Source organism: Artibeus jamaicensis, unplaced genomic scaffold (assembly GCF_021234435.1).
Source record: "Artibeus jamaicensis isolate MK-2021 breed Jamaican fruit bat unplaced genomic scaffold, CSHL_Jam_final contig_432, whole genome shotgun sequence".
Classification (NCBI taxonomy): Eukaryota; Metazoa; Chordata; class Mammalia; order Chiroptera; family Phyllostomidae; genus Artibeus; species Artibeus jamaicensis.
The window spans coordinates 11,795,875-11,823,559 of record NW_026521828.1 but is presented as its reverse complement, the minus strand read 5'-3'; the positions used below and the strand labels follow the sequence as shown (position 1 = coordinate 11,823,559).

General features: G+C 42.0%; 1 protein-coding gene across 5 annotated transcripts in view; it reads left to right on the top strand.

The window, feature by feature from the left end:
* The first annotated feature begins 586 nt into the window (after window positions 1-586).
* G3BP1 (G3BP stress granule assembly factor 1) overlaps window positions 587-27,685 on the top strand; it is a 39,365-nt gene continuing 12,266 nt past the window's right edge. The window contains exons 1-9 of one of the 5 annotated variants that reach the window (XM_053665871.1): window positions 587-706; window positions 1,348-1,397; window positions 16,011-16,123; window positions 19,824-19,905; window positions 20,300-20,473; window positions 23,122-23,212; window positions 24,104-24,197; window positions 25,611-25,812; window positions 26,933-27,034. In XM_053665871.1, coding sequence (XP_053521846.1) covers window positions 1,377-1,397; window positions 16,011-16,123; window positions 19,824-19,905; window positions 20,300-20,473; window positions 23,122-23,212; window positions 24,104-24,197; window positions 25,611-25,812; window positions 26,933-27,034 — 879 coding nt within the window. In that variant the 5' untranslated portion in view covers window positions 587-706; window positions 1,348-1,376. Of the gene's footprint in view, window positions 707-1,347; window positions 1,398-6,144; window positions 6,166-6,263; window positions 6,286-16,010; window positions 16,124-19,823; window positions 19,906-20,299; window positions 20,474-23,121; window positions 23,213-24,103; window positions 24,198-25,610; window positions 25,813-26,932; window positions 27,035-27,685 lie in introns of those variants that run through there. The other 4 variants (XM_037156898.2, XM_037156897.2, XM_053665872.1 and 1 more) reach the window with 4 other exon arrangements.

Sequence of the window (27,685 nt, the reverse complement as noted above, 5' to 3'; positions counted from 1 at the left end):
AGAGGCCTCAGGAGTCGGAGCCAACAAGTGAGGAAAAGAAAGGAGAAAGGACACAACCCTAGACTGAAGAGCCACAGAACCGCCCCAAAAGCAAGGGGACCCAGGAGCTCGGTCTCCTCGGTGCAGCCCAACCCCCGTGTCAATCAGCTCCTTCCGCGTTGCGATTGGCTGAGGGCTTCCTTGGCCTCCCTGGCTCCCACCTCCTAGTTGCTTGGGGTTTACTTCCCCAAAGTACACGGGCCCCACCTTGTGGAGCAACCGCTCCTGCATTGGAAAACGGATCTCCGCCCAGGGAAGCCGTTTTAACGAATGGGAGCGGCTCCACGCATTTATTGGCTAATATTGGTCTCGGTCAAAGAACTTCCCACCTACCTTCCCACTATAGTTTTAAGTAACTGGCCTCTCTCTGTGTCAATCCGTTACTAGGGAAACGAGATCTTCATAGTCTCATAGGCATGAGTCAAAGCCAATCAAGAGTCACGCCTTCATCCTGAGCCAATACCCAATTGCTGATCGAGGAGCCCAGAGGACACGGTTGGGATTGGTCATCAGCCTGCCAGAGCTGGTCGCAACAAGTTAGGCTGAGTCGCAGTTATATAGACCCGGCGACGGAGCACGCGTGTGTGCGGGCGCAGTTGCGTGAGGGTGTTTTTCCTTCCTCCGAGCTGTGGAGCAAAGCTTGTTCCTTTCCCGCTCAGCCGCACAGGTACGCTGAGGTGTGGGCGCCCTGGGGTCGAGTACCAGCTGCAGCAGTTGTGAGAAGGAGAAGAGGTAGCGCTCGTGCTAGGCGTGCCTCTCTTAACGGCCGCAGGCGGGCGCACAGGCGCGCAGAGGCTCTCCGTCCCCCCGCCACCCCCCTCCTCCGCCTGCGCGTGGCCGCTGCGTGCACGTTCCGCGTCCAACTGCCACGCGGGGCGAGAGTGAGCTGCGGCCGCCGCCAAGGCCCCAGGGCGAGCTCGGGGCGGGGGTGGGGGGGGGCCGGGGCCGGGGCCCTGCGCGGCTGGCTAGCCAGCATTTCCCGCCTGCCTCCCCACGCTCCAGCAAAGTCTTTCGTTCCCTGGCAAGGTGCTCCAGCTTGGCCTGGGCTATAGGAGGCTTTTATTTAGGGGTGGGAATGACACGAAAGTGCGATGAGTATTTCTCGACCCGGGAAGCAGAAGTGCTGGTCTTTGGTTTTGCAGGGAGTCAGGGGAGCAACGAGTGAGTGCATGGTAGTAAGTGCTAATAACTAACACTTTTTCTAAGCCCTCATTGTATGCCCGGCACTGGATTGAACAACTAGTGTGCCTTACATTTACTCCCACAATGACTGATGAGGTAGGTTCGATGATTTTCTTCATTTTACAGCAGACTCGGAGGCCCAGAGATGGAGTGACATGGTCAAAGGCATGCAGACGGTAAGGGGCAGGTATTTGAATCCAGGTCGCCTGACTCCTAGGTACCGAGACAATTTTTTCCTTTGTTCCAGCGCTCTCTGTGGCCCCAGGGCAACAGTAGTCCCTGGGGACAGCATCAGCCTGAAGTCCAACTGCTGCAGCCTTGCAGCGGCATTTGTACTTGGGCTTCCAGGGAGACCAGGTTTGGATTTGGGCTTAAAGACAAAGAAAAAGAAGGCATTTGTGCTTCCTTTCTACATGTATTCGCACAGAAAGCTGATGGATGTGCTGCCCTCTAAAAGCTTTTTGGAAAAACATAGAGTAAAATGAAGGAAGTGCAAGTGAACATGGACAGCGTTCCTTGTCAGATTTGAAACTCAAAGTATGATGATGGGAAATTCCCGCCAGCAGGAAGTTAAGCTCTGATACTAGCCCCTGGATTATTTCTCTCTTTTTCAAAAAATCGGAGCAGATTTTTGAAAAAGACCTTTGAGAACATTGTTTAACTTCCTTGTTCTGTATTGGAAGAAAATGGGGTTCAGAGTGATGACTTTCAGATCTCGCCAGCATGTATAGGTTAAAATTTGAAATTGGAATGGAAAGAAAGGATGGTGTTCAGTTACAGTGTAAATTTCACCTCCGTGGAGCTTAGGCTAGGTGAAGAGGGGCGAGTGAGGTGTGTTGGAAATCTTACCCTTGTGCAGGTAGTTGGGATCTTCCGTGGGTGGCAGGCTGTCTGCATTTCAGTTCATCATTTAGCATTTACCGTGAGGCTCCTGTGTAAACGTAGAAGACACTTTCAAAGACTTGAGTTTATATTTTTCTAGTAGAGTTATATTTTAGTTTTTTGAAAGCCATTATATTCCCTGGCTTAATGAAATGTTACATGTCCCTGTGTTACTGGGCTAAGTCATACTTACATTGGAGGAATCTCTGTTTGAGATAGACTACAATAAAAGTTTTGAGACTAATTCTTACAAATTAATTTTGATTGGAATGGCTTTCAGCCTTTTTAAAAAAATTATTTTGTACAGACACTTTTTGGGATCGGTCTTGACTTTTGCAGTCAGAACACACGTTTAATCCTTGTAAGTAAATTTAAAAACTATGAGGAAGCTTAATATTTGTGTTTCCATTTATGCAAAACTTCGGGTGTTTCTGAACAGAAAGTAGCAATAGATATATGAATGAAATTTTATATTGACAAGTTGTACCTATGTCAGTGTTACCATAAAAACAGATTGCTTTAGAAGATAACATTGTCTTCCCTGGAACTTGCCTTTCTGTATCAATTCCACTTGCCTTTACTGGTTAACTATTGAATTAGCATTTTAAGTTACCAAATGTTAACATACTCTAATGATCTACATTAAACTTAAATTTGAGTCTAATTTTATCACTGCTGGAGGTAAAATATGTCAATGAAATCATCTTAATGCATTAATGGAGAGAAAATTTTGTTACTTTCCCCTTCAAATAGTTCTTAAAAAAGAACAGTTCTTGGCTTCAGGCAAGTGGTTATCAGTTGGTTGGGAAGATGGAAACTGCTGTTTCACCAGTTGGTAGCCTAGCTGTTCTGTCCTGTGTTCATTTATCAGGAACAAATGAATTAAAGAAAAATTATACTAATGCAAGACTTGGGTGCTGCCCTGATTCTCAGACAAGTCAGATGTTGCTTTTGTTAAATCCTTTCAATCTGAGCTTTTGTACTTCTGAACTGGTAGAAGAGTAGGCAGTTCCTCGTTCTTCATTTAACTCACTTTGCTGTTCTCAGGTGACAATGTGCTAAGGAAATAATCGGGAGATTTGGTGATGTTTGTTGGTGACCTACTTTGCAGTGATTTTTTTTGTAATTTACATTATTTTATTTTTTTACTTTAACTTGTTTTATTACTTTGCATAGAGAATAAAGGGCAGAGGTTCGTTTTAAATTTTTATAGGTTTTTGAATTGTATGTGGTTCGCAGGAGGCGCAATGTTTAAATAAAAGATGAAATTTAATATAAAACTTAACTTTTTACCTAAATCAAGTTTCTTTTTGCCAGTTTAATAAAATTACCCACTTGACCTTTCAACAAATAATTTAAAAAAATCGTATTTCAGAACTTATATATGCATTCTATGTTCATTTAATTGTGCTTTAAGGCCGCTTTGGACGAAACTTAATTGACCTTAATGAAGGGAGATAATTCTCAGTGTAGGTGGGGTAAAAAAAAAACTACCCCCTCCATTCTGCTCCCCACTCCCTCACCCCCACCCCCAGGCGGTTAACATCCAGTGGGCAGAAGCCTTTAGTGCAATATCTCCCGTTCAGCCTTGAGTTAAATTTAGACTCAGCAACCGTAATCTCACTTGTAGTTGGTGATCACACTGTGGCAGTTAACTAGGTTTATGGTTTTAAATCTCAAAAATAAACTTTCTGTTTAAATAAATATTTTTTGTTTTGTTTTACGTGTTCTTGGACATCTTGTCTGGCCTTGATTGGGAAAACTAAATTATAAGCCGGGTGATAATGGTGAAGAGCTGCTAATAATTGATACATGAGGAGTGGACTTGATAAACAGAATGTAAATGTGAAATAGTTTCGCCAGCCGTGGCCCTAGTAAATACAGTCTTTATGTGATAGACTTTCCCTTCTGTCCTCTGGCCCATCTCATTACTTAGCTGTGTGTGATATTTCAGGTATTTAATAAAGAGTAACTATTAGATGATTCAGAGAAAGAAAGCTGGCTCCCTGGGTGGGACACATTTTGTAGGGATGTCATCCTTGGTGGCTGTTAACTTAAGTGGTTGTATAACAGCATTATTTTGCATTATTTTATATCTGTATGGTCCTTTACATATGTTAAAAGCGCTTTCACATATTTTAGGTGTTCTCATGTTTTTGCTTAAAAGAGAATTGATAATCCGACATTCAAATAGTTGTTTAAACTATTTCTAAACCCTGTTGTGTGCCTAGTAGGGAACTGGAGTTAGATATATGGTAGCTATTCAAAGACACTGAAGAATTTGGGACCTGGAAGGCACAAACGTGATGCCCGCCTGTCCTGGGCTGTGCCTCAAGCACACAGGGTCTTCGTGTACCGTGAGGTCTCGGCTGCCTGGAGTGTGGCCACCTGTGCGGTGTGAAGTCCGAAGGACAGGAAATTACGTTTTTAAGAATTTCATAGTGGTTTTTTTTGTCTTCATGAGAAAGAACAGATTGTTGCTTAATTATAAACCCAGCTGACTTGTTAAAATTGCCTGGGGAGAGAGATTGATTTTCGTTGTGCCACTTACCATGCGCTCAGTGATTGATTCCTGCATGTGCCCTGGCTGGGAAATGAACCCACGACTTTGACACAGTGAGAAGATGCTCTAACCCATTGAGATACCTGGGCTGGGCTCATTTTTCATTTCGGAGTGGGAAAGGGATGCTAAAAACTAAGAAAAGACTTGTGAATTGTTGTTTTCTAACTTCTGTCTTGAAGTTTCTATCTTTTGGGAAAACTTGTCTTTGAGATAAATTTTAGATTTATACAGGAGTTGAAATGCAGAGACGTCCTACACAGCCTTCACCCCTCCCCTAATGTCGACGTCTCCCCAACTATTGTTACCAAGGCTAAGAAATTGACCTTGGTAAAATACTATTAAATGATTGGTCTTAACTGGGGTTTCTTACTTATTCCACTAATGTCCTCTTTCCCAGGTCCAGTCCAGGATACTACACTGCACTTGGTCCTCATGTCTCCCTAGTTTCTCATCTCTGGTCTGGGACAGTTCCTGTCTTTCCTTTGTCTTTGTGGCCCTGACACTTCAGATCTCAGTTTGGGTGTGTCTGGTGTTACGGATTTGAGGGAAGAATACCACACGGGTGACTTACCCTTCCTACAGCAGGGGGTATGTAATATCATCGCTGGTTGAATTTAACCTTGATCACTCACGAGGGTGGTGTCCACTAGGTTAGAAGTTTTCCCCTTCACGTATTCTTTTCATTAGAAGCTAGTCAGTAAGAGTGAGGAGAATTCTGTGAATTTGTTGTCCACAAATTCATAGATACATTAAAGCTGCCACTGTATTTTCTAGACAGCTTGAAGCTATGCAAATATTGTTTCTTTAAGGTTTTCGCCCTTAATTTTAACATTTGTTAGTGGGTCTTGCCTGCAGCTAGAGCATTGTTCTGATGGTGATTCTTCATGTCCCTCCTTCCACATTTGCAGTGAGGAAGAGTCGTTTCTGCTCCCCCATTTATTTACTTTTTATTAAGACTGTATTATTTTACCCACTGATTTTTTTTTCCTGTGGATATTCTTTGGGTTATAATCCAGTGTTACCCTGAATTTATTTTTGCTTTTTTACTTTATTGGTCAAGTTGTTCCAGTTTTGGCTTTTGTGCCTCCCTCTGTTTTTTAAAAGATTTTATTTATTTTTAGAGAGAAGGGCAGGGAAGGGGAAATAGAAACATTGATCGGTTGCCCATCATACGTGCCTCTCTCTACCAGGGATTGAACCTGCAACCCAGGCACAAGTCCCGACTGGGAATCAGACCAGGGCCAGAACGACACCCAACCAGCTTGACAGCCGACCATCTCGAGCCACATCAGTCAGGTCTCTTATGCCCTTTTGATGATCATGTTTCTCTGCCTTTTTTTTTTTTTAAACATTTTCTTTACCAGGTGCTTCTGGCTCATCTTGTAATTTTCTGTCCTGTCCTAGAGTCAACCATTTCTCCAAGGAGCTGCCGGGAAGAATTTTGAAGGGAGGCAACAGGTGGTGAATGTGCAGAGTTTGGAAAATAGATTGAGCATCAGGTCTGCTGGTGGCGATCCGGCTCCTCCTCTGAGCACAGACGTTGGCTTGTGTGTGCAAGTTTCTTAGGTTCTGGGAAGACATTTGTTTTTCCAGTAGTACAACAGATTTCCAGTGTTTCAGTACGTGGCATAATCTTGCAACAAAATGTACGACAATTCATATTCATGTTCAATAAACAAGGATTTCTTGTTTATTTTTCCTTAGTGTTTTTGACAAGTAATTAAAATAGAGTAGGAAGATACCACTTAAATACCATGTACTGAGAATTCACATTTAACATTTTGTATCACCCTTTCATAACACTTTGTACTACCCTTTTGTGTTTGACTTTTTTTTTAACTTAAGATTTTATTTATTTTAGAGAGGGGAAGGGAGAGAGAGAGAGAAAAACATAAATGTGTGGTTGCTTCTCTTGCTCCCCCTCCTGGGGACCTGGCTTGTGATCCAGGCACGTGCCCTGACTGGGTATCGAACTGGGACCCATTGGTTCGCAGGCTGGCACTCAGTCCACTGAGGCATACCAGCCAGGGCTTACTTCTTTTTTTCCTGTACAGGTTTCCATCCTATCTCTTCCCAAGATGACCTTTCATCTTTCCAGGCTATTTTATTGGTGGGTTAAACAAAACAAAACAACTTTATTGCGATAAATTGACATACAATAAATATCACATGTCAGATGCACAATGCAGTAATTTTCGGCATCAGTTACACCCATAAAACTGTCGCCACAATCAAGAATGTATCCGCTGCCCCTCAGAGGTCACTCAGGCCCCGTTGCCGTTCTCTTTTCTGCCCACTCGCCCACCTCTTCTGTCCTCAGAAATACATTAACTGCTGTCTGTCACTGAAGATCAGATGCATTCTGCAGTTTTTATATAAATTGAGCCCTACAATATGTGCTTTATTATTTTAATTGCTAGTACTACTGTTCTGTGAGTGTATCACACTTTGTTTATCCTTTCACGTGTTGATGGAACGTGTTGATGGACATTTGGTTTGTTTCCAGCTTTTGGCTATTACAAATAAAGCTAAAGAAATGAGCGACATTTCCGAGTTGGCCGCACCACTTTTCATTTTCACCAGCAGTGTTTGAGGACTCCATTTCCGTGATATCCTGGCCAGCACTGTATGGGCAGCCTTTTAAATTGTAGCCCTTCTGTCAGGTGTGTGGTGGCAGGTAACTCACTGTGGTTTTAAGTTGCATTTCTGTAATTACTAATGATGCTTAGCATTTTTCACGTGCTTATTTGTTTTTATGGGTTGTTATTCAATTCCGAGAGCTCTTTATTCTGTCAGATAAATGCTTTGTAAATATTTGTTCCCAGTCTGGCTTGCCTTTTCATTCTCTAGTGTCTTGCAGAGCAGGAATTTTTAATACTGGTAGAGTTCATGTTTTCTCTTCTTAGAGACTATGTTTTTGGTGTTGTATCTACAATATTTGCTTAACTAAGGTCATGCGGATTTTCACTAGAAGTTTTATAGTTTTAGGTTTTATCAAAACATTTCAGCCCTGGCTGGTGTAGCTCAGTGGATTGAGCACAGGCCTGCGAACCAAAAGATCATGGTTTGATTCCCTGTTAGGGCACATGCCTGGGTTGCAGGCCAGTTCCCAGCAGGGGATGCATGAGAAGCAACCATACATTGATTTAAAAAGAAAAAAATTTCAAGTTAAATTTTAACGTGATGGGAGGCACACACTGAGGTTCTTTTTCTGTAGGTGGATATGCAGCTGTTTCAGCACCCTTTGTGGAGGAGTGCCCATTTTCTACCAAGTTGTCTGCACTTCTGGGTATATTTCCTAACTGTATTTTAGGCCATAGACCTATTTTTCATCTGGATTATTTAAAAAATAAGTTTATATATGTGCCTGTGAACAATGTCTGGTATCGTTTAGTGTATACTAAAAAAACGACTTTTAAACACTTATGGCTGTCATACAGCACGTAGTTGGCTATTGATTTTACAGTTAACATTGTTTTTGAGATCTCTTCCACGCTGACTTTATGACTGATGTAAATAGGGTGACTTTATGTTCTGGTTTCCCAGGGACAGTCCTAATTCATTTCACTGGGCATGTTTTTAGCACCACTGTTAGACAGCATCACTTAGAAGTGCCCAGCGTGGTTGTCTTGGGTGTGGAGAGTTCCACAGTGTGGATGAGCCACAACTTAATCCACTTCCATTATTCCCTGCCTTGTGTTGTAGAGCTAGAGTGGCAGTTAAGGTCTCTGTGTTTCGTGTAAACAGCTGCGTTTCTCTTTTGTGTATGTATCTAGAAGAGAATTGCTGGATCCATCAGAATGCTTCTGACTTTACCAAGATAGCTGCAAAACGGTTCTCAGCCGTGGTCGTACCAGCTGGTCTCTTTCTGCAGGTTCTCTCTTCCTGACATCTTTTGCCAGGGTTTGGTACTGTTTTAATACTTTGGGAGAAATCTCCTGTGACAACTGATAGATTTAATTTGCATTTTACTGGTTACTTAATCTTTTGTTTGTTGCCCATTTACTTTTCTGAGAATTCCCTGTTCCATTTCCTTGGCCTATTTTTCTTTTGGGTTCTTTTTTTTTTAAGTGATTTGTATAGGAGTTCTACACACATTCTGCATACTAATCTTTTATTGTATGATGCTGCATTTTATCTTAAACCTGGCATTTACATATCATGAGCTAGTAAGGCCTTTAGCTATTTTGATTTTGTTTGAGTAAGCTCTAGAATTGAAGGTGGTTTGGGCTCTAGAGTTGAAAGTGGTTTGGGCGGATTGTGTGTGGTCCGTCCTCATTGTGCTTCCCAGCCCTTGGAACACAAGCGCTCCCGGCTCTCCAGAGGGAGCACCTTTAACATTTCTCGGTAAACTTGTGCAAAATTATTGATGGGAAATTTCTTTAAAGTTGCCTTGCAGTCTTGTAAAATTTGGTATTATGTGGACATTTTGAAAGTTAAGGCAGTATTTCATATCAGGGTCAGTCCAGCAAAAATGAATCCGTGATTCTGTTCATCTGTGAGATGTCTTCAGGGTTTCCATGTGTTTGTGCTTTTCTAGACTAGCACTTACTGATGACGCTGTTTTTCGCATTAGGTAAGAAAAGTATAAAAATCACCTTCAGTCTGTATAGGTAACTAGTAACCGATTCTATTGCCTCAGACTTTTTGCATTGAAACTACCTTTAATGAAGCTTTCCTTGTTGGCTTTGAAGGACCCTGAAGCCAACACAGAGTGATACTGTTGGAAAAATGATAGTATCATAAGCCAAAAGCAAATTCCTTCCTAAAATTGGAAAACTTGATCAGAAAGTATTCTGATAAAGTCCTTTAAAAAACATGGTACACAGATACCTTGTTTCAAGACAGATGTAACGGTGAAGAAAAATTGCAAGTGTTTCTAGGTGAATGCTTAGCTCTTAGACCTTTGCCCCCGAGAGCTGGAGAAAGTAACCAGATAGAAAACTTACCTCATCATGAAAAACTGAAACTGGGCCCTGACCAGAAGGTCATGTTTACTGTCTCTCTCTCCCTGAGGATTTCTTTGGTTCTCAGGCCAGCGCTCAGTCCACTGAGCTGCACCAGCCAGGGCTCCCCGAGGGTTTCTAAATGGTCGGTATTTTCCTCAGTTCTTGAGGTTAAGAACTGTTCCCTTTCCCTAGTCTAGCAACTTTTCAGTATTTGTAGAAAAAATCGTTAAGGGAAAGTATAATTGTTTAAATACATATTTTCCTATCCTCTTTTATAGAGTATAATTTTGGGATTTTTATGAGATTTACAAGTACTGGGAATATTATAAACTTGGTGGAAATATTATAAAATTAGTGGAAAGTAAATGTCCTTTAGTGAAAAATGAGTGATTCTCCTCTCCCCCTTTATTCTTTTCGTCTCTGATCTTTCTAGACTGTAATGATTTTAGTTTATATCATTCTTAGGAATATTATTTTTAAAAACGTTATTGAATTTTTTGTGGTGACATTGGTTAATCAAATTATGTAGGTTTTAAGTGTACAGTTCTGTAATAAATCATCTGAATATCGTATTGTGTGTTCACCACCCCAGAATCCAGTCTCCTTCCACCACCATTCGTTCCTCTCATCACCCTCTTCTGCCTCCCCCACCTCACTGTCTCGGTGATCACCACACTGTTGTCCGTGTCTACAACCCCACCTCACTGTCTCGGTGATCACCACACTGTTGTCCGTGTCTACGACCCCACCTCACTGTCTCGGTGATCACCACACTGTTGTCCGTGTCTACGACCCCACCTCAGTGTCTCGGTGATCACCACACTGTTGTCCGTGTCTACGACCCCACCTCACTGTCTCGGTGATCACCACACTGTTGTCCGTGTCTACGACCCCACCTCACTGTCTCGGTGATCACCACACTGTTGTCCGTGTCTACGACCCCACCTCACTGTCTCGGTGATCACCACACTGTTGTCCGTGTCTACGACCCCACCTCACTGTCTCGGTGATCACCACACTGTTGTCCGTGTCTACGACCCCACCTAGTGTCTGGTGATCACCACACTGTTGTCCGTGTCTACGACCCCACCTCACTGTCTCGGTGATCACCACACTGTTGTCCGTGTCTACGACCCCACCTCACTGTCTCGGTGATCACCACACTGTTGTCCGTGTCTACGACCCCACCTCACTGTCTCGGTGATCACCACACTGTTGTCCGTGTCTACGAGTTTTTGTTTAATCCCTTCCCCCTTTTCACCCAGCCCCACAGGAGTACTATTTTTGAGTGATTTTTAATATAAACCCTAAAAGGTTTATCCTGTTGCTCAAAGAGTGGTAGAAGGGAGTGATCGCCAAATTGGAATTATTTGGAATGTTTAACAAACTTTGTCCTGGGAGAGTGGCTTTTCTTATGAATTCTTCACATGAGCGTGGGGATTGAAATAGTAAGACTCGTTTCCTTCTCCTGGTTTTTGTGTTTCCCTGCTTTACAGTCTTACCACCGACGAGTCCATTGGCCTATGTGGTTACGTTGCAAACAGCCAGACTCCACAGTTGTGTAAATTTGTAAAACCTCTTTCAGAAGGACAGTGTTCCAGACGTGTTAGTAAATGAGGGAGAATATGCATCAGTAACTGGCAAAACACTAGCTGTGCTGAGATGAATTCATTTGCATTTGTTTACTTTCATTATTTTAGATTTGATAGAATTGAGAGTTCTGATGAACAAGAGTGAGATTAAAGATTTATTCTTAGAGGTATGACATTAGTTCACATATTTCTCATGGTTTGTTTTTTAGGTTCGGGCCAGAAATGAAGATGAAAGTTAGAGATGATTTATCAAAGAAGATTTTTCTTTTTTTAAATTTTTAATCTTTTAAAAATTTATTTATCTTTAGAAGGGAAGGGAAGAGGGAGGGAAATATCAATGTATGGTTGCCTCTTATGCATCCCCTGCTGGGAACTGGCATGCAACCCAGGCTTGTGCCCTGACTGGGAGTTGAACCGTGATCTTTTGGTTCACAGGCCGGCGCTCAATCCACTGAGCTACACCAGCCAGGGCTTAAGATTTTTCTAATTAGGATGGAGTATGTCTGTCTCTGTCTCTGTCTCTGTCTCTCTCTCTCTCTCTCTCTCCCTCTCCCTCTCTTCCTCTCCCTCTCTCCCCCTCTCCCCCTTTCCCCCTTTCTCCCCCTTTCTCTTCCTTTCTTCCTTTCTTTTGTGTACTGAAAATGCTTATTAAATAGACAGGCACATTTACAAAGCTTGCAGTGTGTGATCTCGGGTCACCCAGGAACGTTGCTCAGCGTTTTGTAGTGACTGATGCTGTTGGGTAGTTCGGTGATTTCAGTTACGTTGATACATTTTTAGGGTGTTTTCAGACTTTTTAAAAAACGTGGAAGCATGTTTTATTTAGCATTTTGAGGCATGATTTACAAACAAGAATATAGAAAGTTCTTCATTTGTACCCAGGCAGCTACCCCAGTACCTGCGTGTTTCTCACGCCGGCTGGGGCCTCCTCACCCGGCCCCTCGGTCTGCCCCGCCCCTCGGTCTGCCCCGCCCTCGTCCTCTCAGTCCCGGCGGTAGCTGCGGCCCTGCTGCCCAGCCTGAAGCCCGCAGGCCCTGACCGTCCCCCCGACAGGCGGGTGCTCAGGGGTTCATCTGGCTGGCACAGAATTTTAACCTGTGAAAGAAAACTTATTTCCTCTCGTGTGTCAGATAACTGTTAGTGTTAGGACTAGAAAATTCTGTAAGAAATGATCTCAACTCAAGAAATGTAACATTTAGGACAAAACTTTCATTCTTCTTAACTAATGTAGAGTTCTTGAAGCCTTTGGCTTTTTAAGTTTTGGAATCAGCCTCTTTTTTTGTTTTGTGTTCTTTTAAACAGTGAAGCAGTATACTTCCTTTTTACTAAACTGCCATATATATTCAGTCACGTGGACTATTATTTTTCTGTTTTTCCCAGTTTTATCGCAATATAATTGACAAGAATATTATTTTAAAATACTGCAGTCATTTCCCTCGTGCTCATTGGTCAGTGTTTCGTATAGAAGAGCCGGAGCTTCTGTGTCAGTGGGAGCACACGGTGCTGGTAGCGGAAACAGCCTCCGCGGCTGGGTAGGTGGTCGAGCAGCCCCCACGACTGGCGGTAAAACTGGCGACTTTATTTCACCGAAGCTATGTTGCACGTTCCTGTACTCGAAAATTTCAACCTCACATAAAGGACCACCTGTTTGGGAAATTCAGAAATGATCACGGAGAACCTAGTTCCCAAACTGTTCAATTATGTTAAACTAATAAAATTAATGTTTGGGAACTTGGTGAATGATACGGATTTCTCTGACAAGCCTCAGAATTATAGCAGTTAAGGAAAATGCACAAATGAGATGGTAACTTTAGCATATAAATGTTTAATTTTCTGTACTTGGCTTTATGGCGGTGACCCGAGATAAAATAGTGATGATAATGGTACAATCAAACCAAGAATGAGCTTTTACAATTCTTTGAATTATCTGGGCAATTGCAGAGAAAGGGTAAAGAAATTCTAGAAGTGGTCTATAGGGTTAAATTTTTCTTTTCTTTGATACACCTAAAGATTTTCATCATTTTTGCCCAGGAAGATTGTTTGTGGGAAAGAGTGTTTGATAACACGCTTCTTAGAAATTCGTAGCACAAGGACACTACTTGGCAGGGGTAAAGGGTGAAGTTAGGTTGATGTCACTGAGTGCAGTGATGGCGGCACTTGTGATGCTGACTAGGGAATAAGAGCAGATGACACCCAGGAGAAGTGAGTGCAGTTAGGATGGAAGGACAGGAGTTTATTAATGCGCCCTGGTTGGTGTGTCTGTCCCGTTGGGGGTCTCCCTTTAAGTCGCTTTGTGTTGGGGATACATTGTCTACTTTGGATCAGACAGGGAAGCACAATTCTCTGTCCAGCCTCAGTATATTTATTAGAAAAAAATGTAAATACAGCTAAATGGAATAAAAATGATACTAACTTCACCAGTTTCTGAGCAATTTTTCAGTTTTGAAGATCGTTGTGAGATCTGAGGATGTCATGGAATCACATTGGATTTTCCCTTTTAACTGAGGTTGGGTCAGATGTTAGTGATTTTTGCATAGAGTTGTAGCTAAGCCCTTTTAAGAAAGGAAAATTTGAACATGTGTGCATGACCCATGGACGTGGGCCGAACAATGCTGGGGGATGACTGTGGGGGCAGGGGGTGGGCTAGGCAGAGGAGGGAAGGGGGGGGAATTGAGGCAACTAATAGCATAAGGAAGAGTAATTTTTTTAAAAAAGGAAAATTTATACGGGAACTTGAATATATAAAAAAGTGTGGCTGCTCTGGTGTAAGTAGTGGGAAACCTTAAAACTCAGAAACCACAGGCAAAATCAGAAGGACAGGCACCATATGATTTCACTCATGCAGCCTCTAATGAACAAAATGAACTATAAGAGGCAAAGTAGAGACAGACCTCGTAAGTGAAACTTAGGGACGTGGACAGCAGTGTGGTGATTGCATGGGGGGTGGTGAGAAGGGGGGGAGGAGGAGGAGTAGGGGGATAAATGGTGATGGATGGAGACTCGACTTGGGGTGGTGAACACACATCTCCCACAGAGAGATGACATTTTGTAGACCTGCACCCTAAATCTGTGTATTTTTGTTAACCAGAGTAACCCCAATAAATTAAATTTTAAAAAGTCATAGGCTAGATGACTATTAAGAACCTTTAATGTTCAGCTGTAATCTTTAAGTCGTGAAGAATTTAGGATCAGTAAGAACATCTGAAATTAATCTTTTCCTGGACCAAGAGCTGGGGGCGGGGCAGGAAATACTGCAATTTCTCATTCTGCCTTAGGTTAGTTTACTAAGTAATATTAGTGTAAGAGTTAGGATCTGAATTCTCATTACTGATATCCTCATAACCATGCCTGCAGGCACACTGCTCTCCAGTGTGCCTGGGAAGCTACTCCATTGTGATGCTGCAATTTGGGGAAAATGATGAACAGCCTTTCATCTAATTTCTTAGATTTTGGTGGAACAAGTAGTAAGTGTAAGTAGACAGGTATTTAAGAAGAATGAGTAAACACAGTGAAGATAAACATACCTCCACAAATTACTTGTGCAGGATATGTCCAACCAGTTTCAATTTATTTTGCCCATCCTTTAAGAAAACGGAAATAAAATTTGTCTCCTTTTTTATACTGTAATTATATATATTACTGTTTGCTTTTAAATGGAAGATAATTTTTATCTACTTAAATGAAAAATTGATTTTCTCATGCCAAAGATCATTTCAAAGTTTTTTTCTACTTGTTTGAATTTTTAAAAAAAATTAATTTTCAATGCAATTTACATTAATAGCCCTGGCTAGTGTAGCTCAGTGGATTGAGTGCGGGCCTGCAAACCAAGGGGTCCTGGTTTGATTCTCAGGGCAGTGCCTGGGTTGTGGGCCAGGTTGCCAGTGGTCAGGTGCATGAAAGGCAACCACACATCGATGTTTCTCTCCCTCTCTTTCTCCTTCCCTTCCCCTCTCTCTAGAAATAAATAAAATCTTTGTGAAAAAAGAATGCTCATTTGGAAAAAAAACAATTTACATTAATATTATTTTGCATTAGTTTCAGGTGTATAGGGGAGTGGTTACAAAATCATATCCCTAAAAAGTGTCTTTTAAAGTAGTAACTAACAATAATTGAGGACTTTGTATCTGTGCAGTGCATTTCTTAACACTGAGGTACTGACTTTAAATTGTGATAATTTTGGTGTGGCAGCAATTATTTTGTTGTGAAAATCATTTTGTTAACTTGTACCCATACTTTCAGATTATTTTTGGTCCCACTATGGGATGAATAAAGCATATTTAAAACTTAGTTTTTGTGGGTTTGCTTAGAAAGATAAAGATACCAAATATTTCTCTTAGTTTGACTAGAAATGTGATCGCGTGTGCCTGTATGCCTAAGCTCTAGCTGCTGTTTCACTTTGCCACCCTTGAATGAAATAGTTCTGTAAATAGAACATGTTTGTACTCTTACCCCTGGAGCTCGCTCAAGAAAACTGACAGGATACGTGTTAGAAATATGTGCCTATGAGGTTCTTATATTTAGTGTAAGAAAATTGAGTATTAGGAATAATGATGAATTCTTTGTAGTGTTTCTTTTTTCTCCCAGTGTTTAGCTGATTGCAGTAAATTTGAATGTATGAAGTCTCATCTGGTCTGTGGGTTTTCTTTTTATAATGATTATTTCTTTTTAAAACTAAGAATTTCTGAAGTGATCTCGTCTTACTTTGATTTGGTTTTAGCTAAATGATTACCTTCTCCCCTGCCACTTTCTTCCTTTGTATGATATTTGATCTTTCTGGTTGAGCGTATTTAACTTCTTTTCCAGGTTGAATCGACCAAAGCAATGGTTATGGAGAAGCCTAGTCCCCTGCTGGTTGGGCGGGAGTTCGTGCGGCAGTACTACACGCTGCTGAACCAGGCCCCAGACATGCTGCACAGGTGAGCGGGGTTCTCCCTGCAGCCCCGGTGGCTGTTTCTCCTCTCGCCGCTCGTGCACCTGGTAGGGCTGTTGGGGAGTGTTGCGGAGTGGTGCTTTGTGTAAGGGCCAGGAAACCACAGTTGTTAAAGTGGTATCACTTTAAATAGAATATACAAATAAAATTAAAAATTAGACTTAAGTAACCAAAACTTACACATTATCAGAAAAATAATACCTGAAAATGGAAAGGTGTAGTATTCATGCTTTTGTCCTCATTTTTTGTTCTGTTTTTGGTGAGTCATGAATTATTTAGTAGGAATGTATTGAAGAATATTGAAGACTGTTGTATTAACATACTTTGTGTCGATGTGGTTTAAAAACTGGTTATTAATTTATTAGATTTTATTTATTTATCTTTAGAGGGGAAAGGAAGGAGAGAGGGAGAGGAATATCAATGTGTGGTTGCCTCTTGTAGGTCCCCTGCTGGGAACTGGCCCACAACCCAGGCATGTGCCCTGACTGGGAATCGAACCTCAGTTGTTTGTCTCCCAGGCCTGCACTCAATCCACTGAGCTATGCCAGCCAGAGCCTTGGTTATTTATTTTTTTAGTGAAAACAATACATGCTTGTTATAAACTTAAACGTAATGAAATAAACGTGGAGGTAAATTCACGCTAACAGCTTTTCTATGTACATGTGAACACTTTAATGTTCTTTTAGTTTATTTGATAATCTGGGGTCTTTTTACATAGGTTATACAAGTTTCACAGTGATTTTAATATCCAGAGTGTTCATTTTATAGAGATGTAGCATACTTTAATCCCCTGATGAATTGCTTTCATTATTTCCTATTATAAACATTCATTATCTATAGCTCGTAGTGTATGTGGACTTGTTAAAATTCTTAGAAATTCCAAAATGTGTGTTTGCTGGACAAGAACTATTTTTCCTCTATACTTCGACTAGCTTGCATATTGGATGACACATGATTATTAGATGCAAAAGGAAATTTATAAATTCTTTTTTTTTTTTTTTTTTTTTTTTTAAATATTTTCTTTATTTATTTTTCGAGAGGGGAAGGGAAGGAGAAAGAGTGGGAGAGAAACATCAATGTGTGGTTGCCTTTCATGCGTCCCCTGCCGGGAACTGGCCTGCAACCCAGGCATGTGCCCTGACTGGGAATCGAACCGCGATACTCTGGTTCGCAGGCCCGCGCTCAATCCACTGAGAAATTTATAAATTCTTTTTACTGTATTCAATTTTTAAAAATTGAATTTGTTGGTTAACAACATTACGTCAGTGTCAGGCGTACGGCTTTGTAACGCGACACCCGTGTACTCCGTGGTGTGCCCGCCACCCAGAGTCTCCTCTGCTGCCGTGCGTTTGACCCCCTCTGCCGTCTTCTTCCTCCCCACCCTGACCCTGTGGTAACCACCATTACAATGTTGGTTTTCACGAATTTGTTACTTGGTATATATCCCACATCTACTGGTTTTCACGAATTTGTTACTTGGTGTATATCCCACATCTGCATAAAGTCAAGTCGTGGTTCTTGTCCTTTTCCGTCTCACTTATTTCACCTAGGGTGATACTCTCAAGACCTGTCCATGGTGTTGTTTTCAATAGCAACATTTTATCTTTTTTATGGCTGAGTAGTATTGAGTTTCATGTATATACCATCTCTTCTGTATTCAGTTACCCACCAAAGGACACTTGGATTGTTTCTGTGTCTTGGCTATTGTGAATAATGCTGCACTGACCTCAGGCGTATGTATGTATATCTTTACAAATAAGTATTTTCAGGGTACTGGGTCATGTGGTAGGTCTGCTCTGAGATTTCGAGGATACACTGTGTCCATGGTGTCTACACCACTTCCGCACGCCCACCAGCGGCGTAGATACACTGTGTCCATGGTGTCTACACCACTTCCGCACGCCCACCAGCGGCGTGGGAGGGTTTCCTTATAGGTTGATTTTGAGTCCTTACTGTGAAAGTGGAAAATCTCACTCTCTCTCTCTTTTTTTTTTTTTAAAGAGGGGGAGAAACATCCATATGTGGTTGCCTCTTATGCGGCCCCCACTGGGGACCTGGCCTGCATTCCAGGCATGCGCCCCGACTGGGCACCGAACCGGTGACCCTTTGGTTTGCAGTCTGCACTCAATCCACTGAGCCACACCAGCCAGGGCTCAGTCTCTTTTTTTTTTAAGACTTTACAATGTCCAAAATATTTTCACCTACTTCCTTTTAATCTTTTCCAAAACATTTTAGTAAAGCATTCTGGGAGATAACCTCATTTTGCAGATAAAGATGTTAAGGAGTTAAAATTTTGCTGGTATTTATATAACTATTACTGATAGTAAACGTCTCCAAACTTTTTTTTCCTTTTTGTTGTGTTTTAGGTCAAAATTTTATTCTGAGCCCATAGAAACTAGGTAAATTTGAATGGAAAAAGGAGCTGGGGTTGGAAGAAACAAACCAAGCACCGTGTTTTGTGGTGTATAATGCACACTTCTTTGCCCCGATTTTTGAGGGAAAAAATAACTTGCACATTATACATGGGTAGTACTAATTCCATGTCTATAGAAATGTTTTTAATTCTTTCATTTATTCTTATGCATTAAAAGTGTAACTATAGAAAGCAATAATAATATCTGTAAACAAAATAATACCCTGGAATATGATAATCAATTTTGTTTTTAAAGGTAAATAAATAAAAAATTGAATTAAAAAATGAAAATGAAAGATTTTCCTAAAAGTTTGGGCCAAAAATGTGGGTATGCATTATACATGGCAGAATACAGTATATTCACGTGTTTCTTCTCACTATTGCTATTGATTGATTCTAAGGCATCCTCTTTTTCCCACATTTAATCTCTGAGCTATATCTTAGATATAATGAAAAGTAGCTGAGCCAGCAGTGAACCAATTTCATTGGCTAATATGCAGCCTTTTAATAACTAACAATTAAAGGATATGCTTGGGGTCCTGTGGGCCCAGAGCTTTTCCCCTTTGGGGAGGCTGGGGAGGCGGAGTCAGGATGTAGAATGGCGTGTACGGCCTTATTTGGGAGAAGTTGCTTATCTGGAATCCAGACATCAAATCCTTACAATGTGGTAGTGTGGTTAAGCCTACATTGGCTTTCCTGATCCAGTATAGTATTCTAATGCAAACGAGCAGTTGAGTTGAAAAATGAAAGCTATGGGAATTACAGCTTGCGATGCATCAGCAAAAATTATTAAAAACAACTCCTAAAACCCACCTGTACCTGTGTGATGAGTTACTGGGTTTTAATGGGAATTTTCACATGTGTTTTTAGGCATAGAAGGACTCTTCAAGTCTGTGGAGAGTATAGGTGTCCTAATACAAACCTGCCTGTGTTCTTCGTGATTGAAAACAGGAACTTCGTTTTATTTTAGGCAGCCTTCCTGAACTTACGAACTTACGTGATCCTTCCCACCACGACCCTCCTGCCCCCGAGCCCCTGGCAGTTTGGACTTGTGAAAGCAGTGTTCTGCTGCCTTGACCAAATGGTCCCCATCCAGCAGTGCTTCCTGGCACGTGGGGTGACTCTGAGTGCGTGCGAAGAGGAAACAGGGCGCACACTCCTGTTTCTAAGAGTCTGTCTGCCGTTGAGGCAGTCGGGTGCCGGATGTGAAAAAGAAGTGCCCGGTCTCAGGGTACTCGGGGCCGACAAAGTAAATTACACTTCCGTTTCACAGATTTTATGGAAAGAACTCTTCATATGTCCACGGGGGACTGGACTCGAATGGCAAGCCCGCAGACGCAGTCTACGGACAGAAGGTAAGCGTACTGGGCTTCGCGCGGGCTGCTGGGCAACTAGAAAATGACCCTTAAAATTGAGGTGGATGCATGCTTAATGGACTCGCTGATATTTAAAGATCAGTTTTCTCACCTTTGTAGAAATTTGGGTATTCAGTAACTTTGGTTCATACAGTTATTGAATGCTTATGATGTCATGTTTGTTTATTTTGTATGATACATATATACTGAAGGTTTTTTGCTCCCTGGCATATTTGTCAGTTTGACTCACATAAACTCTATACAAAGACAAACCAGAATAGGGTCTTTGTGGTTCCTAATTAAACACGCATATTGTCTTTACTTGTGTTGGAAAGTTTTTGTTGTTGGAGATTGTGCACAGCATGAGGCGTTAACCCGTTCCTCTGTCCCTTAGGAAATCCATAGGAAAGTGATGTCCCAGAACTTCACCAACTGCCACACTAAGATCCGCCACGTTGATGCCCATGCCACTCTGAATGACGGCGTGGTGGTCCAGGTGATGGGGTTGCTCTCCAATAACAACCAGGCTTTGAGGAGATTCATGCAGACATTTGTCCTTGCTCCTGAGGTAAGAGAAAAGAAACAGCATGAAAAAAAGAAACACCTCTTTTAAAATGATTCATTTTGAAGTTTCAAATTTATAGAAAAGTTGTAGTAATAATACAGTAACTCCCACATACTCTCTGTCTGGAGCCACTGTCAACACCTGTCCACGCGTTTATAATTCTATTTTAAAGAGTATTCTGTTTCATTTTAACTTCTGAACCCCTCGAGAGTGAGTTGGAGATCCCACGCCTGGTCATTCTCCAGAACGAGCATTTCCGAGACTGCAGGGTTCTCTTCCACACCACAGTGCAGGCATGAAGTGTGGCTGTAACCGTAACCAGTTACCGGTCTGTAGTCCATGTTGAAGTTTGGTCATCTTCCCAGTAACGTCCTTCACAGTAATCCCCGCCCCGGCCCCTGGTCGAGTCTAGGGTTACACACTGTATGTGGCCATGACGTCTCTTCACTCTCCTTTTGTCTGCCTCAGTTGTTTAATCTTTTGTTTTCTGTGTGGCATTGATGTGAGAAAAGGTATGAGAAAAGCGCGTGATCCAGTGACTTTGTAGAATGCCTCGGTCTGTGTCGTCTGGGACTTGTGATCAGGTTTCGGTCATGTGCCTACGTGTCCTTTAGAACTTCATGTGAGGGAGGCTCTTGATTTATGTAGTGGTTTTTTTTTAAAATTTTTTTTAAAAGATTTTATTTATTTATCTTTAGAGTGGAAGGGAAGGAGAGAGGGAGAGAAATATCAATGTATGGTTGCCTCTTGTGCGTCCCCTGCTGGGAACTGGCCTGCAACCCAGGCATGTGCCCTGACTGGGAATGGGAATCGAACCACGGTCCTCTGATTCTCAGGCCCTCGTTCAATCCACTGAGCTACATGAGCCACCAGGGCCCCCCCTTTTTTTTTTAAGTTTTATTTATTGATTTGATTTGAGAGTGAGTGAGAGGGAGATAAACATCGCTTTGTTGGTCCACTTATGTACACATTCATTGGTTTCTTATATGTGCCCTGGCCAGGGATTGAGCCTACAACGGTGGGTTATCCAGACAATGCTCTAAACAACTGAGCTAGCTGGCCAGACTACCATTATTGATATTAACTTGGATTACTGAGTTAAGGTGGTGGTCAACAGGTTTTGCCACTGTGAAGTTAGTATTTTTGCTTTTCTCATTAGTAAGTAAATTGTGGGTGGTTCTTTTTGAGACTGCAGATATCCTCCTCTTCATCCAACTTATGTACTAGTTTTTGCATTAATTGATGATTCTTGCTAGAACCAACTGCAACTCTGATGATTATCTGATTCTGTCATTCTGTGTTTATTGGTATTCTGCTGTGAAGAACTTTTGCCTTTTCTCTGTTACCACTCATGGAGTCTTTGTTTATTTAATGGGGTTAACGCATTGCTAACTGTGTATTGGTATCTAAAATGTTCCGGACATGCTGAGTATGAACCTCCGTAAGCGGCTTCTGTGTGTGTGCATCAGTGTATGTGGGCACTTTGTAACTTCGTGGCCCATGGTGTTCAGGCTCACCTAGCACTGTCTCTGCTTCAGCCCTGGCTCTGGAACAAGCCGTTTTCTTCAAGGACCGCTCATTCTTTTTGGTTACCTTGCTCATCGTGGAGGGGCCACGGGTGGATGTGGAATAGCCGCATGTGCACTGTTTTCCTGGTGGGTCTGGACCGAGCCAGGGCAGGCAGCTGTTCACATAAGCACGTGGAAGTGGTTCAGTGAGGACTTGCTGATTAAATGTTTTCTCTAGCATTACTCTTAGATAATTTTCTGTTCAGGATTGTTAATTGAAAACCCCTATCATTTTACTGTTTGAATATAAAATAACTGAATTGTCTTTGAAAAATTATATGAGGTCATTTTAGTCATGATTTTTAGAGGAAGGCTTAGATTATATACAGTGTAAAACCGTCGATGGACTTGTAAATATGCATGGGACTATGGGATGTGCAAGGAAGAATCTAACATTACCTTAGTGTATACAGTGCATTGTTACATAAACTGTCTCATTGAATACTCAGAGCTCTGAGGAATAGGGTGGTATCTCTCTGTACCGATTAGGAACAGCCTTAGAAGTTGAATAGCTAACTACTAGTTGACATATTTGGATTTAGATTCCAGAGTGTCTTAATCGGGTTGTGCAAACCTTTCCATGCCCTGGAGTGCTTGCATCAGTAGTCTTGGATACAGTTTTAGGGAGTTAAAAGCTTTCACATTTGGCAGTGGGTATTTATTGGTCAAGAAGTGCTGTGAGATGTGGCTGTGGTATTCACAGAATTAAAGTTTTATCGATTTTTGGGTATCCATCTGGTAGTATTTAAAGCAAGCCGTGTATGTGAGTGTAGTTGTTAACAGCCATAATGTGGAGTGGGACTTTTTGGACTTGGCAATGTTAATATTTTGGGCTGAATTAAGTCTTGGTTGTGACTGGTGGTCCTGTGCATTGAAGGATGCTTAGCAGCACCCCTGCCCTCTGCTTAGTAGCTGCCAGTTGCTGCATTGCTCATTAAGAAAACTGAAATGCCCCCAAATATTGCCAGGTGGTTCCTGGGGGGTTGGGGGTCAATAATACCTTCAGTTGAGAACCACTGGTGTAGGGTGATTTGGCTTGTTAAAAATTTGCTGAATAGTAAAAATGTTTTGTTGGCATTGCAGGGCTCTGTTGCAAATAAGTTCTACGTTCACAACGATATCTTCAGGTACCAAGATGAGGTCTTTGGTGGCTTTGTCACTGAGCCTCAAGAGGGTAAGTTACTTGCCTAAATTTTTTGGTGGCATCAATGGACTCAAAGAGAATCTGGATTTCTTAGATGTTTCCATTATGGTCTGTATTCTTCATTAATAACTTCTGCTTATAAAGACATATGAAAGGCCTGAGTTTTTTACCTAGTCGAAGCTAGTAAGTTAGTCTGCTTGATGGGAATTGGTAGAAGACACAAAATTCCTAAATCAGAAGTGGACAGGTTATTACAGCAAGACTAGTAGTATTTCTGTCACAGTTTCCATGGGACATTGAAGTCCAAATGATGCTTACATGGCAACAGGGGTGCATTACAAGAATGGAACCTTAAGTTTACGGAACCCAAATCTTTGAGAATGGGCGTAAATATGCCTGCACGTGACTCTGGAGGGATATACAATTTTCCCTCCAGAGTTAGGGTGGTTTGCTATGTAAATGTCCTTAAAAGATAATCCGCAACAAAGGATAGCCATTGCCTCAATTGCAAGATGTGTAGAAACACGAGAGACCCATAGATAATCGTCTCAGAACAATTTCTGTATGGCGAGATGATTGTAAGCATTTTATATTTATTATGCAGTGCAGCAGCCTTATAGTTAAGTACTTTGGGTCCTGTTGCTCCCTCGGATAGACTAGGACACTGCAGTACAGAGAATTTGCCTGGTGCCCTCCTAGAGCTAGTTAGGTGGTAGAGCTGTTGTTGGATTATTCGCAGCATGACGTCAGGTTCCATGTTCTTAACCTGACAACACAGTGGCTTTCATTCTGTCCTTAAAAGGCTGTGCCATCATTTTACTGAACGTGCCTCTGCTTTTCTTGTTTTGTTGCCCTTTCTATTGCGACTATGACTTAAGTAAGCACATTACTTTAAAATCTGTTTTCTCACTTTTTTAAAAGAGTCTGAGGAAGAAGTAGAGGAACCTGAAGAAAGACAGCAGACGCCTGAGGTGGCACCTGATGATCCTGGAACTTTCTACGATCAGCCTGTTGGGTAAGGAGGGCTTTGTTCGCTTGTCTGGAGCTGCGTGGGAATTGGGTTGTCTGGTCTTTCTCTTTCTTGGAGTGCAGTTGTGCATTCTCAGATTGACCTCAGAAGGTAATGATAATTTCCCAATAGGGAGGCTTCACTTTTGGTATCTTTGAGCTTCAAAAATCTGTAATCTGTTTCATATAATTTTCTCTGAGGACTACTTACATAGTATGTTTAGTTGCTTTTTGGCTTAGTTTTTTTTGGGTGGTAAATGAAAAAGCATTGGGATTTCTTCTTTATAAATATTTTATATATTATTTTTATTAAAGGGAGGGAAGAAGAGAAAAAGACATCAATGTGTGGTCGCCTCTCCTGTACCCCCAACTGGGGGCCTGGCCCACAACCCAGGCCTGTGCCCTGACTCTGAATCCAGCCGGTGCCCTTTGGTTTGCAGCCCGGCGGTCAATCCCAAGCCACAGCAGCCAGGGCAAGAGTTGGAATTTCTTACTGAGTAATTAGCACATCGAGCCACTGCATTAAGTGCTTTGCGGGGGATATAAAGTATACAAGGACTTATTTAGAGATGAGGCATAAATTGATAGAAATTCAGACATGATTTGCAGCAGTAAAGAATTTCATTAATTAACTCAGTTAAATGCATGACAGTATCTTAGGTATTTGTTTTTTTGTTTTAATCTGCAACTAGAAATGTGTTTGATAGGAATAGAAATTAATAAGCTATTTACTTGTTGCCATGTGATACCATTAATACTAGTATTCAATACTTAGAGGATATTTTTAAATGTTTCTGAAGGTGTACTGATGAAATGACCACAGTACCTACCTGGCTTGCTGGTTGAAAATGATTAATTGTCATACCAAAAATGGACCAAATTAGAATTTCAGGTGGGGAAACACCTATAGCTGTAACAAAGTGATTTATGTGAAAGTTTAAGAACGGTTCTGAATCATAATTAATGTCATTTTCCCCTATTTATTATGAGGGGTTCTTGTGGTAAAAGCCCCTAACGACGTGTGCCTCCCTGACGTGTTCGAGGGTCCTGTGTGGTGGTGGTAACTCTGCACGTGGCTGTGCAGCGCGGCACTAGACCTTTCATCCTGCAGAACTGAGACTGTGCCCACTGAGCAGCTCCACTGCCCTTCCCCCTCCTCACGGCCTGTTACAGTTTTGTGATGCGTGCAAGGTCGGTTGTAATAGTTTTGGAATTCTAACTGAGAAGCTGGTTTGGTTAATTTTGATGCATTTGCTTACGAGCAGTGAGCTAACCTAACTACAGTTAAGATTTGCTCATACTCAGACACGTATTTCTTAGATCTTTTGGGGGTTCAGGTCTCTGTAGTTAATGAATACTTGGGGATTTCTTGCCAAGTCAATGGAGGCAGAATAATATTTCTCAAATTTTCCTGTTAAAGCAATGATTTGGAAGAACATTTAGAGGAACCTGTTGCTGAACCAGAGCCTGATCCTGAACCGGAGCCGGAGCAAGAGCCAGCGTCTGAGATCCAGGAGGAAAAGTGTGAGCCTGCGTTGGAAGAGACGGCTCCCGAGGATGTGCAGAAGAGCGCGTCTCCGGCGCCTGCGGACATCACCCAGGCGGCGCAGGAAGACTTGAGGGTGCGCGGCCTGTCTGCGTGTTTGTGCTGTTGCTGGTTTATTTTAAAAATCTCTTTTCTCCTTTGTTATTGCTTGGTCGACTTTGGTAGGTGCGTTTTCATGTTGGTGGTCCAGGGAAATTTCTTACACATTGAGCCATGTCTCATAAGAAGATACACGTTGCTTTATAAGCTCAAAAGTAAATTTTTTTGCCCTCTAAGGAAACTTGAATACTTTTTAGACCAGAAATATCAGGTGCTATTTTATTAGCCTATTAACAACCCCTCATGTTTTAAATTGCAAATTATTAGGTTCTTGTTATAACAAACAAGTGATAACGTAGCTTCAAAAAATAATGAGACAGCAGACTTGCCTGCCTTTTTCTGTGAAATGTATTTAAGGATGACTTTAGAGTAGGAGTGTATTGCTAAGATGTAACTACTTTTCTAATTAGAATACCTGATTTCAAAAATTTGGAGCTTTTCAGTTTACCCCTAAGTCACATCAGGGTGATGTTGACTAACTCAAGAACCTTTACATTTGAAACTCTGTGAAGGACTATCGTTTGTGCTGTATTTATGGGGTCAGAGTTCTTATAATACCATGTATGTGTGTCTGGCAGTTCATCCAGTTGCCTCTGTGGTAGGCAGTGTTCTGCGTATGGGAACTGTTTGTAAGAAGGATGGAGTTCTTGGTCTCTCCTTTAGTGAGTAAAAGTAGGAAAGAAACTGAGATGTCTTTAGCGGACAGGTAGAAAAGTAATTGGCTAGATAGAGAATGGGTGAGTAGTAGTTGTTAGGTTTCTGGGGAGAGATAATATATTTTGGATTAGGGTCCTGGTAGTAGAGATTGGAAAGAAGATAATTAAGAGTTAAATAACAGGATTTGTGGTTTTTGGTATGGATGGAAAGGTGTTTAAGGTAATTCTAACGTTGATGTGACTGGATCAGTGTTTGTATCATAGCAGTTCTAAGGAATTTTAGTGCTGAATTTGACTGTGGGGGAGGATGGAATGTCAGGATTATAAACTGTCCTGCCTACGAAAATGCAAGGCAGATGTACAAGAAATCAGGAGCTCATAGCTGTTACGTTGTTCTGACATACAGTGTAATCAGCTGGTGTTGGTGTTCTGTTACCTTAGACATTTTCCTGGGCATCTGTGACCAGCAAGAACCTTCCACCCAGTGGAGCCGTCCCAGTTACTGGGATTCCACCTCATGTTGTTAAAGTCCCAGCTTCCCAGGTGAGTTTCGTAGTAAGCTTGTATTAAGACAAATTTACTTGTATTCTGAGTAATGTAGTTTCATAGAGGTTTAGACAACGTGGGAACCGATGTGGGTAGGAGGGGTGGAGACTGGCAGCTGCGCAGAGAGGACCTGACAAGTCGGAGGCTGGTGGACCAGGCAGTCCAACATTCCCGCACAGAGAAACCCGGAGGAGCAGCCGGGGAGCGAGACAGACTGCGCAACCCAGGGTCCCAGCGGTGGGGAAACAGAGCCTCGAACCTCTGACTGAGACCTCCTGTGGGGGTTGAGGCCGCAGCGGGAGAAACTCCCAGCCTCACAGAGTTTATTTGAGGGACTCCCAGGGTCCCAAGGAAGTACACAAGCTCACCCACCCGGGAATCAGCACTATTTGATTGTGGGTAGTGGGGTAAGTGACTGAAAACTGGCAGAGAGCCGAGCAAGTGCCATTGTTCCCTCTTGGACCCCGCCCCACATACAGCATCACAGTGTAGTGATGTGGGTGACCTGCGCTGGTGAACACCTAGGGCTCCGCCCCTCACTAGTAACAGGTGTGACAAGACAAAAAAAAATACAGCCCGAATGAAAGAACAGATCAAAACAAAGCTCCAGAAAAAATACAAGTAAACAATGAAGAGATAGCCAACCTG